This window comes from Chrysemys picta, chromosome 7, assembly GCF_011386835.1.
Source record: "Chrysemys picta bellii isolate R12L10 chromosome 7, ASM1138683v2, whole genome shotgun sequence".
In the NCBI taxonomy this organism is placed as follows: Eukaryota; Metazoa; Chordata; order Testudines; family Emydidae; genus Chrysemys; species Chrysemys picta.
Genome location: NC_088797.1, coordinates 679,158 through 693,534, shown reverse-complemented (window position 1 = coordinate 693,534; position 14,377 = coordinate 679,158). Strand labels below are relative to the sequence as shown.

The following is a 14,377-nucleotide window of genomic DNA, read 5'->3' as shown; positions in this document are numbered from 1 at the left end:
CTGGTGATCACCTAGTCTGAGCCCCGTGTAACCCAGGCCAGACACCTGCCCCCGTCCATAACCCCTAGAGCAGAGCTGTTAGAAAACAGCCACTCCTGGTTTAAACCCTGTGGGACATGGAGAATCCAGCAGGCCCCCAGGGAAGTTGTTCCAAGGGTTTTTCATAGATTCTAGGACTGGAAGGGACCTCGAGAGGTCATCGAGTCCAGTCCCCTGCCCGCATGGCAGGACCAAATACTGTCTAGACCATCCCTGATAGACATTTATCTAACCTACTCCAGAGATGGAGATTCCACAACCTCCCTAGGCAATTTATTCCAGTGTTTAACCACCCTGACAGTTAGGAACTTTTTCCTAATGTCCAACCTAGACCTCCCTTGCTGCAGTTTAAACCCATTGCTTCTTGTTCTATCCTTAGAGGCTAAGGTGAACAAGTTTTCTCCCTCCTCCTTATGACACCCTTTTAAATACCTGAAAACTGCTATCATGTCCCCTCTCAGTCTTCTCTTTTCCAAACTAAACAAACCCAATTCTTTCAGCCTTCCTTCATAGGTCATGTTCTCAAGACCTTTAATCATTCTTGTTGCTCTTCTCTGGACCCTTTCCAATTTCTCCACATCTTTTTTAAAATGTGGTGCCCAGAACTGGACACAATACTCCAGCTGAGGCCTAACCAGAGCAGAGTAGAGCGGAAGAATGACTTCTCGTGTCTTGCTCACAACACACCTGTTAATATATCCCAGAATCATGTTTGCTTTTTTGCAACAGCATCACACTGTTGACTCATATTTAGCTTGTGGTCCACTATAACCCCTAGATCCCTTTCTGCCATACTCCTTCCTAAACAGTCTCTTCCCATTCTGTATGTGTGAAACTGATTTTTTCTTCCTAAGTGGACCACTTTGCATTTGTCTTTGTTAAACTTCATCCTGTTTATCTCAGACCATTTCTCCAATTTGTCCAGATCATTTTGAATTATGACCCTGTCCTCCAAAGTAGTTCCAAAGCAGTTGCAATCCCTCCCAGTTTAGTATCATCCGCAAACTTAATAAGCGTATTGTCTTTGCCAATATCTAAGTCGTTGATGAAGATATTGAACAGCGCCGGTCCCAAAACAGACCCCTGCTTCTCTCAATTACTCCTTCTCTCAAACCAGGGGGCGTGGAATTATCCAGACCTAGTGCAGGAGTTTCCACACCAAGTGCCCCCCAAGAAACCCCCCCCCCCGGGAATTGAGTGCAAGAGTCAGCGGCGCCCAGTGGGTGGAGCCCTCCACTGAGGTTCCTGGCTCTGCTGCTGTGTAGCCTTGGGCAAGTCCCTGCCCCTCACTCCTGCCCCTCCCACCCCTTGTCTATTTAGACGCTGAGCTCTTCAGAGCCAAGCTTGACTATCAATGTTCATCTTGTGATGTTTTCCGGTGGGGGGGGGGCCTGATCTCTGCTGGGCGAGGAGGGGGCTGTACAGCCCTGGCATGCACAGTGGGGTCAGTGCAGCACCTGGCACAATGATGTCTGAGCTCTGTCGGGGGGAGGGGAGGGGAGGCTGGGGGCTGTGCAGAACCTGGCACAGTGGGGCCCTGATCGCAGGCATAACCATAATATAAAATGCTTTCAAGGCTTAGCAGAGAGCCAGGCCTACTAACAGCATGCTTCATTTATACCCCAGCCCCATGGCTGTGGGGCACACAGGAGTAAAGCCGTATTGGGGACCCTCAAGTCAGCACCTCAGGCTCCGATTACTGTGCGGGGAGAGCAAGAACAGACCCGTTCCTAGACTCTGGAGTGTGTCTACATCTGTGCAATGCCCATGCAAAGGTGACTTGGGGGAGAGGGGAGCCCAGAGCAGCTCCCTCCATGCTGCAGTGCCAGAGCCCACCCAGGGGAGCAGTTGGGCCCCAGGGGTCTGTGAAGGCAGATGGTTCCGGATGCTCCCCACCTGCCCTTGAGCAGTGATATCTGGAGGGGCTGCTGCCACTGCCTGTGGCCTGGGCTGGTGCTGTCTCAGCCCTGAGTGCTCCGTGTGTCCCAGGCCTGGCCACAATCTTTCAGGTGGGGGGTGACTATGAGGGCTCCATACTCAGGGCTGCGGCATAGCTAAGAGGCCGCTGGGCATGCAGGAGTGCTTTGGCCACACATGCCCACGCTGGGAACGGCCCGCATTGCTCGTTTAGAGAGGTTAACGCAAGGGACGTTGCTCTTGGCTGGCAGAAGTCTCACCAAGCTGTGCCTGGTGACCAGGGACTGGCTAGGACACAGCCTGCACTGACGTGCTACAGGTAGATCACTAAAACCCTTTACTGCTAACGGCTTCCTTAGCTGTAGGCTGTGCCAGCCCCATAATGCCTCGTGGCACGACAGCACACAACAGCCCAGCACAGAACCCCCACACAGGGCAGCTGCGGTACTGTGTCATGGCCCTTCCCCGCCCCCTACCGCCCCACCATGGCATGCCCCGCCTTTCACCCGTGAGTGTTCGCACTAAAGTGTGTGTGGGGATGCGGCTGCTGCTTGGCCCCTCCAGAGCAGGGAGGCAGGCCAGCTCCGTAGCTGCCTGCAGTGACCTGCCCTGAACAGAGCTGCGCTCCCCAGCAGGTCCCACAGAGCCCAGCTGAGGCTGGCAGAGTTGTCCTGATTTATCGGAACAGGGACCGACGCCCACCTCCAAGAGCTGCAGGGTCAGTCTGAAGAAATGGCCTCGGCTAGAGTGTGCACACGAATCTTGGGCTCACGACCTGGGACGTGCCTGAGGCCCGTTAGCCTTGCCCCCCGCTCATCCATCTGCTCAGCTCAGACCAAAGAGCACGGGGGATCCGGGGCTCAATTCAGCCCGTCCCTGGCAACCATGGAGCCAGGGATTTCCTGGGCGAGCGCTCAGCACAGAGGAGCTGGTGGCCCAGTCGCCCCATGCCCTCGCCCACGGTCCCCAGACAGGTTCGGAGGGAGGCAGCACTGGCCAAGCCATGTAGCATGGAGCCCGCTGCCCATGACCAGCAGGTGCCCAAGGAACAGCAGCCCCTGGCCGCAGCTCCAGGCGGCAGGGCACTGGGACTGGGTGCGTATGGCTCCCACACCCCGCTGCCATCTCAGGCCCAGGCCTGGCTCTGCTGGGGACACTGCCGCGGCCTGGGCAAGGACCCAGGAGGAAGCCCCGTGTGCCAGCTGAGAGCACTAGCCTGACGCTGCCATGTCAGCAGGGAGCAGTGGGGGGCTGGCAGGAGAACAAGCCTGCGAGGCCTGAGCCAAGGCGCTGCCCCGAGCCCCAGCACAACACAGGCACCAGGGCACCTACAAAGCTTTATTGGCAGGATCTGGACAGAGCAGGGCTCCGCGCCCCCTTATTGGGCCGGGGGGGGGGCCTGACAAGACATTGCTGAACACCTCTGACCCTGCCCTGCTCCCAGGCCCCTGGGCTGCCCGCAGCTGGCAGGGAAGGGAGCCCAGGCCAGTCACAGGAAGCTGCCCTCCCCCCTGACAGAGGCACAATGCCAGCCCTGCGGGGCCGAGCCAGCCTCTGGGGCTGCATCCAGGGGGCGACAGCCAGCTCGGCTCAGGCAGGCGAGGGCTGGGGGGCGCGGTCTCAGGCCCGGCAGGAGCAGCAGTGTCTGATTGGCTTGGGCTGCACAGAGGAGGAGCTACTGTGGGTCGGTAGGGCGGGGCTTGATGTCGTGACTCTTCATGTAGGAGAGCAGCTGCTCCGGGATCTCGGCCAGCACGTCCTTGGCCAGGCGCGCCATGCTCAGCACCTGGTTCCCGGAGCGATCCACGTAATCCCGGAATGGCACAAACTGCAACACGAGACAGGCAGTGCTGGGCCCCCGAGCACCCCCTGCAGCCACCAGGGGGGCAGTGCTGGGCCCCCAAGTGCCCCCAGGGGACAGGGCAGTTTAGGGCTCCCGCCGGGACTTCCCAGGGGACTGGCCTAGGGAGCGGGAGCTCCGGAGCCCCGCCCTCGGTCCTGGGCCAAGTTCTCAGGTAAGCGACATCACACTCTGGCTCGAGGGAGACAGTGCAGCAGGTGCTGCCCTCCTGGCCCATCGCAGCCCAAGGGCACCGTGTGGGGGTCAGGGGAGGGGGGGCTGCATGCGTGTCTGGGGGCTCGAGGGGCCCGAGGTCCTTCCCCAGCCCTTGTGCCCCCCTCCACCACGCCATCCTGAGGGCCATGCTGGGTCGGGGGCAGCCCAGGGAGTGCTGGGGGTGGGCGTGAGTTACCTGCACAATGTCCCGCTCTGCATAGCGCCCCCTGCAGGAGACCCGCACGTCATCTCCATCAAGTTCTTCCATGGCTGGGGATGGGGACTCCAGTCAACATTTACAAGCTGTCACCATCACATCCCCCACCAGCCTCTCATGCCTCCCTCCCGCACACCTGCCCCCATGGGGCTGGGCTGGGCTGACCCAGTGCTGTGACGTGGGGGTGCTGTCTGCCCCCCCACTCCCCGGGTGCTCTGTGCATCTGGTCCTGCTGCCTGCTTTTCCTGACCTCACAGCAGACGCATACCGCCCCGCCCCTTGCAGCGCCCTGGGACTCCAAACCCCCCCCGCCAGCAGAGAGGAGACCTCTGCAAGCGCCCCGTGAGCGGCCTCAAGCCATGGCCAGTGCCAGCCCTGCACACCCACAATGCACCTGGGCCCCGAACTTACCATCAAACTCTGCCGGGCCCACTCCCACGATGATGATGGACATGGGCAGGGCAGAGGCCTGCAGGGCAAGGGGGAGAGTTACTGCCAGCCTTGGGCCTGCCACCTGCGGCTCCTCCATGCCTCGCCAGCCTGGGGCCTGCTGCTGTTCCCAGCGCTGCCACAGGGCTCAGGGGGCACGGCTGGGGGGCGGACAGCCCAGCCAGTACCCTTGCGCTCCAGGGCCTTGCTGCCCAGGGAATGGAGCCCTCAGGCCCAGTCAGCCTGGCCCCAGAGCTGCAGCACTAGCTTCACCCCAGAACTGGCTGGGCGAGGGGGGAATAGCACGCAGGGGCTGGGTGAGGTGAGGGAAATGCGCGCAGTAGACGGCTGGGGGAATAACGCACAGGGGCCAACCGGGCGAGGGGGAGGGAATAGCACACAGGGGCCGGCTGGGGGGGAGGAATAGTCCACAGGAGCCAGTGAGGCGAGGGTGGGGGGAATAGCATGCAGGGAATGGCTGGACGAGGGGGGGAATAGCAGGCAGGAGATGGTTGGGGGTGGATAGCGTGCAGGGGATAGCCGGGGGCAGGAATAGCATGCAGGGGATGGCTGGATGAGGGGGGGAATAGCAGGCAGGAGATGGTTGGGGGTGGATAGCGTGCAGGGGATAGCCGGGGGCAGGAATAGCACGCAGGGGATGGCTGGGCGAGGGTGGGGAACAGCGCGCAGGGGACGACCGGGGAGGGGGGAGGGAATAGCACGCAGGGGCTGCCAGAGGGAAGGGGGGGAACAGCACGCAGGGGATGACCGGGGAGGTGGGAGGGAATAGCACGCAGGGGCTGCCAGAGGGAAGGGGGGGGGGGGAACAGCGCGCAGGGGGCGACCGGGGAGGTGGGAGGGAATAGCACGCAGGGGCTGCCAGAGGGAAGGGGGGGGAACAGCACGCAGGGGAAGGCTGGGCGAGGGGGGGAGGAGGGGAACAGCACCCAGGAGCCACCCGGGGGAGGGAATACCGTATAAGGGCTGGGGGGGGGCAGGACCGACCAGCCTCACATGAGCGAGTCTCTGCCACCCTGGATAGCGCTGAGTTTGGGAGACCCAGGCCAGTGGGAGGGTGCTGAGTCGAACTGCCAGATGCTGGCTCCAGCCCAGCTCCCCTACGAGGGCTCCCTTGCCTGCAGCGGGACCGGGCTGCCCCCGCCCCCCTCCGGCAGTGCCCCTTAGGGTGACCAGATAGCAAATGTAAAAAATCGGGACGGGGTGGGGGGTAATAGGTGTCTTTATAAGATAAAGTCCCAAAATTGGGACTGTCCCTATAAAATTGGGACATCTGGTCACCCTAGTGCCCCTGCTCCTGCCCACCCCACTCACGTTGACGATGGCCTCCTTGGTCTGCATCATGTCAGAGATGACGCCGTCGGTGACGATGAGCAAGACGTAGTACTGCGATCCGTCCGTCATCTGGGCAGCCGAGCTAGGGCACAATGCAGAGGGCAGGGGACTCGTGGCAGCCCCACTCTGCCCCCCACGGGGCCCTGGTCACGGGGCCGTTTGCTAGAACTTCCCCCTCTCTCCGCTAGCCAGGCGTGGCTCCTTGGGGCCATGCTGGGAGCTGCACCGCCTGGCTGCCACTCAGGGTGCCCGGCCATAGCCCCACAGAGCCCACGGCTCCTCCAGCACCTGCTCGGCACAGCCCTGGAGCTCAGCTCTCCAGTCTGGCCATGCCTGCTGCTTCCTGCTAGCCCCGAACTCTGAGCAGCCCCCGTCCCCCGCAGCCAGTGCCGGGCCCTGAGCTCTGAACTGGAGCCCCCACCCCTCCCCCGCAGCCGGTGCCGGGCCCCGAGCTCTGAGCCGGAGCCCCCACCCCACCCCCTGCAGCCAGCGCCGGGCTGCAGGGCTCTGGGGCACAGGAGGGCACCCTCCCAGCGTGCCCGTGGTGCAGCCTCTGCCCCACTCACCGGGCCACCTGGTTGATGACGGGGGCAAAGTTGGTGGGCCCGTACAGCTGCACCGTGCGCAGGCTCTGGAAGTAGGACTCCAGGACGCCATCGATCCCCACGCAGCTCGGGTTCTCCACGTCGCTGTTCTAGCAGGGGAGAAAGCCAGGGCAGGCTGGGCTCAGCGCTGGGGCAAGGCCCTGGGTGTGCATGTGCCGGGGGCAGTCATAGGGCCGGGCCCTCTCCAGGGCTCTGCACCCAGAGGGCTCTCCCCACAGGAGCCTGCAGTCAGCGAAAGACCCATGGGATCACCAGCCCATCCCCAGGGCTGGAGCAGAGCGTGAAGGCCTGGTGGGGTTCCCTGGAGCCTGCCCTCCTGCGTGCTGCCCTATCCCATTCCAAACTGCCCCACGCTGGCCCGTCTCCTCCCGGCCCGGCCCGCATGGTGGGAGCAGCAGTCAGGACCCAGGGCAATACCACCGCTGGGCGTCACCTCCCATCCCACCCGGTCCTGGGGGCCCTGAGGAGCGCCCCTAGCCCCGGGCTTGCGTGGGGCTGGCAGAGGCCCTGGCATTGCCTCCTACCAGGGGGAACTGATGGGAAATGCTGCCGTCAGGCGGGATCTTGGCACCAAAACCGTAGGCAGGGAAGAGCTTGTCGCTGTCGTAGTCCTGGATGATCTCGCCGACGGCCTTCAGTGCCATGGCGTAGGCGCTCAGCTGGTATGGGCTCATGTAGTGCAGGGAGGTGGGCTGCGACGGGACCCCTGCCAGGCACACGCAGCACCTGCCTCAGGCTGGGCCGTGCTTCCCAGCTCCCGGCCCTGCCCCGTCCGCCCTGGGCCCCTTGCCCCTTCCCACCTGGGCTCCTCACCCTGCCCCAGGCCCCGGCCCCACCCCATCCGCCCTGGGCTCCTCACCGCTGCCCCGTCTGCCCCAGGCCCCTTGTTCCGCTCTGGGCCCCTCACCCCACCTCACCCTATCTGCTTCACCCCGCCCCAGGCCCCTCACCCTGGGCTCCTTGCCTTGCCCCATCCACCCCATCCGCCCCAGGCCCCTCGCCCCGCCCCATCTACCCTGGGGCCCTTTGCCCCGTCCCATCCTCCCCTGGCCCCATCCACCCTGGGCTCCTCCCTCCTCCCATCCTCTCCAGGCCCCTCCCCTCTTGCCCCCTGTGACGGAGCAGGGAGAGGGGAGTATTGACCTGGGCATGTTGTGTGGGAGTTTTACTGGGACTGTCTGCATTGGGGATGGGATACCAGGGCGACGATACCTGAGCCAGGAGGGGCCTGGGGCCAGGTGACACCTTCTGCCCGGGAAACTGGACAAAGGCTGGAGGAGGAGACGGGTGGCATGGCTGGAGGGGGTTTCAGTTTGGAGCTGGCTGGGGAAATGGAGGGAGACCCAGGGCTGGGCTCTAGGCTCCCTGACCCCCAAGATGGACCGGACTGAGGGGGTCCCATTCTCTGTAACTACAAGTCCTGCTTAGGACCATGTTCCTGTCGTCTAATAAACCTTCTGTGTTACCGGCTGGCTGAGAGTCACAGAGAATCACAGGAAGTGGGGGTGCAGGGCCCTGACCCCCCACACTCTGTGACAACTGGTGGCAGGGGTGGGATGTACTGTACCCCGTGGATGGCACTTCCTGCTGTAAGTGACTGGGGAGCAGTAAAACGAAGGGGGGTTGACGAGGACCAGGTGTGCTGAAGGCTCAGAGAGGGGCAGTTTCACGAGGCGAAGGAGTTATGCTTAACCCCTGGGAGTGTGTGACTAGCGAGAAGGACAGTTGCAGGAACGGGGTCCCCCTGGGGACTGCGGCGAGCAGTTCCAGGGGCGGAGTCGTCTGTGGCTTGACCCTGGGAGAGAGGTGGTGACCTGGAGAAGGGCTGGCACAGTAGGAAACCGTGGGGAGATGAGAGCACACAAGCCTGCGAGTCCACAGTAACTACAGTAACTTGGGGCCAGTGAGAAGAGGGATCTGGTGGAGCTGTGCAGGCAGAGAGACCCACGCAGTGGGAAGCTCACCAAAGAACAGCTGATTGCCCATCTGGAGGAGGAAGATCGCTCAGATGAACCGATCCCTGTCTCTGAGGGAAGCAGCCCAGCAGCTGCAGGGTGGGCACCGGGGTCTGTCCCGGCTGGGAGGGGGTCAGACTGCTGCCAAGGGCATCCCGAGGCCCCTCTGACCTATGGCTAGGGGAGGGGCGGGAAGGAGCCCAGCGAACACCGAGGGCACTGTGACCCCTGCGGCCAGCAGGGGATCCTCCCGGCGGAGCTCCCCATCGCTGGAGCTGAGGCGGCTGGAATGGGAGAGGGGGCTAAAACTGAGAGAGCTGGAAGATCGAGAGAAGGATCGGGAGGATCGGGCAAAGGAGCGGAAGGATTGGGAAAAGCAGGGGCAGCACGAACTGGAGCTGGCGAGGCTGAGGAGCAGAGACCCCCCTGCTGCGGTGAGTGAGGGGGGACCCAGGACTGCACGGAGCTTTGCTAAGCCCATAAGGAAGGGGAGGACATAGATGAATTCCTGATTGCCTTTGAGAAGGCTGCGAGCTGCACAGGGTTGACCCTGCTGGCAGGCTCTGGTTTCTCATCCCGTTACTGGACCCCAAAGCCATGGGGATGTACAGCCGAATGAAAGGGGCGGAGGCAGGGGACTATGAACTGTTCAAAAAGGCCCTGCTCCGCGAGTTGGGGCTGACTCCCGAGGCGTACCAGAAAAGATTCCGGAGTCAGTGTGAGACCCCTGAGGTCACATATCTGGAACTGATCCTTCGACTGCAGGGATATGTCCATAAGTGGGCGGATGGGTCCCAGACTACGGAGGACCTGGTTAAACTGGTCGTACTGGAGCAACTGTATGAACATTGCCCGTCCGACCTGAGGATATGGTTGGGGGACAAAAAGCCAGAGGATCTGCAGAGTGCAGGGCAGCTGGCCGCCGTTTGTGGACAACCGCTCAGGGGGTAGAAAGGAGGAGTCCCAAAGGAATAAGCCCACCATGATACCGAGAGAGAGTGACCCTGGGCCCTCCCCAGGGCCGGCGCCAGGCACCAGCCGACCAAGCATGTGCTTGGGGCAGCACCTTAGAAGGGGTGGCCAATGTTCGGGTGGTGGGGGGCGCTTGCGGTGTTTTTTTTGTTTTGTTTTGTTTCGTCCGGGCAGCGGGGAGGTGTTTTGGCGGCGCGGCGCTGGGGGAGGCGGGGGCTTCGGCAGCCCGGCCTGGCGCTCCGGGAGATTGGGCGGCGTGGCGCAGCAGCAGGGGTTTGGGCGGGCCGGCACAGCGCTCAGGAGGTTTGGACGGTCCGGCCCGGCCCGTTTCTCAGGGTGGGGGTTTGGCCGGCCCAGCGCAACGCTTGGGGAGTTTGGCCGGCCCGGCGCAGCGCTCGGGGGGGAGGTGTTGGGCAGCCCAGTGCTGTGGGGGGGGAGGGGTCGGCGGCACAGCGCTCAGGGAGGTGGGTGTGTGTTACGGCGGGGCGGCGCTCTTCTTTTTTGCCTGGGGCGGCAAAAAAGTTAGAGCCGGCCCTGGCCCTCCCAAAGGGGGAATGTGGAGAACCCCCTCCCAAGGGGAACAACCGGCATCAGAACCAACCGACCGGCTCGAGGGGACCAACGGGATGTGGGCTGCTATTACTGTGGCCAGAGAGGCCACATACGGACCCAGTGCCCCAAGCTCAAGGACAGACTGAGCAAATCAAACCCTCACAGGGTTAACTGGGTAGGGACCCAGCCGGAGGAGGGGCAGGCTTCCCAGGCAGGGGGGGCTGGCAGCTTACCAACTGCTCAGGAGGGAGGAGAGCTCCAGGCCAGCTCCTCTAGGGGGCTGGATGCTCCGGACATCAGGTTCTCCGTTTATAGGGTGGGTGCGGGGCTGTCCCTGCGGAGTGAGTGCCTTGTTCCCCTGGAGGTGGATGGGAGAAAGGTCAATGGATACTGGGACATGGGCGCTGAGGTGACGCTGGCCCGGCCTGAGGCCACCTACCTGACCCTGATGGGTGTGTGCGGGACCCCATTCAAGGTGCCCGTGGCGAGGGTACATCTGAAATGGGGGGGCCAAGGAGGGCCCCACGGACGTGGCGGTGCACCACCATTTGCCCACTGAGGTGTTGATGGGGGGTGACCTAGAGGATTGGCCAAGCAACCCCCAGAACACCCTAGTCATGACCCGTAGCCAGAGCCGGTGAGGGGCACGACGCCCTGACCTCGGGAAGGGTACCTTACCAGAGGCGCAGGACCCCACCCCGGTGGGGAGGAAGAGCCAAAGGAAGGCAGCTGGTGGTCCCCCATAAGTATCACCGCAAGCTACTGTACCTGGCCCATGACATCCCTCTCTCAGGACACCAGGGAATCTGGCACACCAGACAGAGGCTGCTACAGAACTTTTACTGGCCTGGAGTCTTTACTACGGTCCAACAGTATTGCAGATCCTGTGATCCCTGTCAGAGGGTGGGGAAGGCCCGGGACAAGGGGAAAGCAGCTTTGAGACCTTTGCCCATCATAGAGGAACCTTTCCAGAATGTGGCTGTGGACATAGTGGGGCCTCTCAGCAAAACGACCTGGTCAGGGAAGAAATACATCCTGGTGGTGGTAGATTTCACTACCTGCTACCCCGAGGCGGGGGCCTTATCTTCCATTGAAGCAGACACTGTGGCAGATGTACTGCGGACCATTTTCAGCCGAGTGGGGTTCCCCAAGGAAGTCTTGATAGACCAAGGATACAACTTCATGTCGGCCCTGCTCCGGTGCTTGTGGGAGAGATGTGGGGCCCGGCACATCTGGGCCTCAGCATATCACCCCCAATCCAACGGGCTGGTGGAGAGGTTCAATGGAACTCTAAAGATGATGCTGAAAACCTTTATGAACCAGCACCCGCAGGACTGGGACAAGTACTTACCTCACCTGCTGTTCACGTACAGGGTGGTACCCCAGGAGTCTACCGGGTTTTTGCCTTTCAAACTGTTATATGGAAGAAGGATAAGGGGGACCCTGGATCTGATGAGAGACGAATGGGAGGGGAAGGCCACTCCCGATGGAGAATCTGTGGTGGAGTACGTCTTGACTTTCCGAGAAAGACTTGCTGAGCTCATGGGCTTGGCCAAGGAGAATCTGGTCAGGTGATGGTTCTCATCCCCATGAAGAAAAACAAACTACAGACTGCCTGGGAAGGCCCTTTCAAGGTTGTCAAGCAACTAAATGAGGTAAATTATGTGTTGGAGCTGTCGAACCGGTCACACCACTGCCGGGTGTACCATGTGAATGTGATGAAGCCAGATTATGACGGGGAATGTGGTGTTGGCCGTGTGTGGACACTGGGAGGGGCAGGAGCTGACCCTTTAGTAGATCTATTCCCTGGGACAAGAGCTGGCTCCTCCCTCTCTGATCAGCTGACCCTGCCCAGCAAGCTGAGATCAGAGGAGTGCTGCATCTGTACCGACAGCCGTTTTCCAACCAGCCTGGACGCACTAATCTGACTGTCCACCGGGTGCAGACAGGATCGCACCTGCCTATAAGATGCTCCCCCTTCCGAGTCACAGGGAAACTGCTCAAGACCTGGAAAGAGAGGTCAGGGACATGCTGGCTTTGGGGGTGATCCAGCCGTCTTCCAGCCCTTGGGCCTTGCCAGTGGAACTGGTCCCCAAAAAGGACGGGTCGATCCGGTTCTGTGTGGACTATCGGAAGCTCAATGCCATCACCGTGTCTGATGCCTACCCCATGCCCAGGCCTGACGAGCTCCTAGACAAGCTGGGAGGAGCTCACTACCTTACCACCATGGATCTTACAAAGGGCTACTGGCAAGTGCCGCTGGATGCAGATGCCAGGCTGAAATCTGACTTTATCACCCCTCTGGGCTCCATGAGTTCCTGGCCCTGCCTTTCGGCCTCAAGGGAGCACCGGCCACCTTCCAGCGCCTGGTGGATCAGCTACTGAGGGGGATGGAGAGTTTTGCCGTGGCGTATATTGATGACATCTGTGTCTTTAGCCAGACCTGGAGGAGACCACGTGTCCCAGATTAGACAAGTGCTGGACCGACTCCAGGAGGCTGGGCTGACCACAATGGCTGAGAAGTGGAAGGTGGGGATGGCTGAAGTATTTTACCTAGGCCATTGGGTGGGGAGTGGCTGCCTAAAGCCAGAACCAGCCAAAGTGGAGGTGATCAGAGACTGGCCCGCTCCCCAAATCAAAAAGCAGGTCCAAGCCTTTATTGGAATGGCGGGGTACTATCGAAGGTTTGTGCCCCACTTTAGCTCCATAGCCGCCCCCATCACTGAGCTATGCAAGAAGGGGAAGCCAGACAAGGTGGTCTGGACCGAGCAGTGCCAGGAGGCTCTCCGGGCGCTGAAGGAGGCTCTGGTCAGTGGCCCAGTTCTGGCAAACCCAGACTTTGATAAGCCCTTTATGGTGTTCACTGATGCCTCAGGCTGGGGACGGTGCTAATGCAGGAGGATGAAAAGGGGAGAGACAACCCATCGTGTATCTGAGCAAGAAGTTGTTACACTGGGAGCAAAACTACGCTACCATCGAGAAGGAATGCCTGGCCATGGTGTGGGCCCTTGAGAAACTCCAGCCATCTCTCTTTGGGCGACACTTCACCATGTACACCGACTACTCTCCCCTGACCTGGCTACGCCAGATGAAAGGAGCCAACGCCAAGCTCCTGAGGTGGAGGATTATGACATGGACGTGGTCCATGTGAAGGGAAGTGCCAACCTGATAGCGGATGCGTTGTCCCGAAGAGGGCCCTGAACTTCCCCAGGTCACTGGTCAGAGTGACCCTGCTCAGTTCAGTCTCCAAGGGGGGGAGATGTGACGGAGCAGGGAGTGGGGATGATTGACTTGGGGATGTTGCATAGGAATTTTACTGGGACTGTCTGCACTGGTGATGGATATCAGGGGGTGACTTCACTTGAGGGAGGATGGTACCTGAGCATGTAACCTGAGCCAGGAGGGGCCTGGGGCCAGGTGACACCTTCTGCCCAGGAAACTGGACAAAGGCTGGAGGAGGAGCCGGATGGCGTGGCTGGAGGGGGTTTAGTTTGGAGCTGGCTGGGGAACGGAGACCCAGGGCTGGGGTCTAGGCTCCCTGTCCCCCAAGATGGACTGAACTGAGGGGTCCTGTTCTCTGTACCTACAAGACCTGTCTTGGACTGTGTTACCGGCTGGCTGAGAGTCCCGGTGAATCGCAGGAAGTGGGGGTGCAGGGCTCTGACTCCCCCCACTCTGTGACACCCCCCCCAGGGTCCCTCTCCCCACCTTGCCCTCTGCCCCCATATCCTCCCCAGGACTCCCATCACCTAGCCCCTCTGACCTCTGTTCTAAGGAACCCTGTGGCAGGCCCCCAGAGTCTGGGGGGCGGGTAGCTGGGACTGGGGCAGGGGGCGAGAATGGGCTGGAGAGCAGCTCCCTGGAGCCAGGACCCCCAGGCCCTCGCCATGAGAAGGGTGGAGGGGAAAAGAGCTCGGGGGTGACCCGGGGCTGAGCTGTCCCTCGGTTCCCGTGGGAGGCATCTGGGCCCAGCCCGCGCATAGCACTCACCGTTGGAGGCCGTGAAATCAATGGCGACTGTGAAATTCAGCTGTGTCCTGCGGGGGCAGGAGGAGAGAGTGAGAGAGCGCTCCCCCAGCCCCCCAACAACGCGTTCCCAGCTCCCCTCCCCCCTACCCAGCCCTGCTCCCCATCCCACTCCCCTCAACCCCGCTCCGCTCCCCCAGCCCTGCTCCCCTCAACTCTGTTGCCCTTCCCCACCCTGCTCCTCCAGCCCCACTCCCCTCAATCCCGCTCCCCCAGCCCTGCTCCCCTCAATCCCACTCCCTTCCCCCAGCCCTGC

The 14,377-nt window shown here is 61.5% G+C and overlaps 1 protein-coding gene across 2 annotated transcripts in view; it reads right to left on the bottom strand.

Moving 5' to 3' along the window:
• Positions 1-3,277: 3,277 nt before the first annotated feature.
• The window catches only part of CPNE9 (copine family member 9), a 41,979-nt gene continuing 30,879 nt past the window's right edge, over positions 3,278-14,377 (bottom strand). For both annotated transcript variants that reach the window (XM_024109946.3, XM_065552847.1), the window contains 7 exons: positions 14,086-14,132; positions 7,141-7,322; positions 6,578-6,705; positions 5,991-6,093; positions 4,641-4,698; positions 4,209-4,282; positions 3,278-3,784 (listed from right to left, as the gene is read on the bottom strand). In XM_024109946.3, coding sequence (XP_023965714.1) covers positions 3,632-3,784; positions 4,209-4,282; positions 4,641-4,698; positions 5,991-6,093; positions 6,578-6,705; positions 7,141-7,322; positions 14,086-14,132 — 745 coding nt within the window. In that variant the 3' untranslated portion in view covers positions 3,278-3,631. The remainder of the gene's footprint in view (positions 3,785-4,208; positions 4,283-4,640; positions 4,699-5,990; positions 6,094-6,577; positions 6,706-7,140; positions 7,323-14,085; positions 14,133-14,377) is intronic.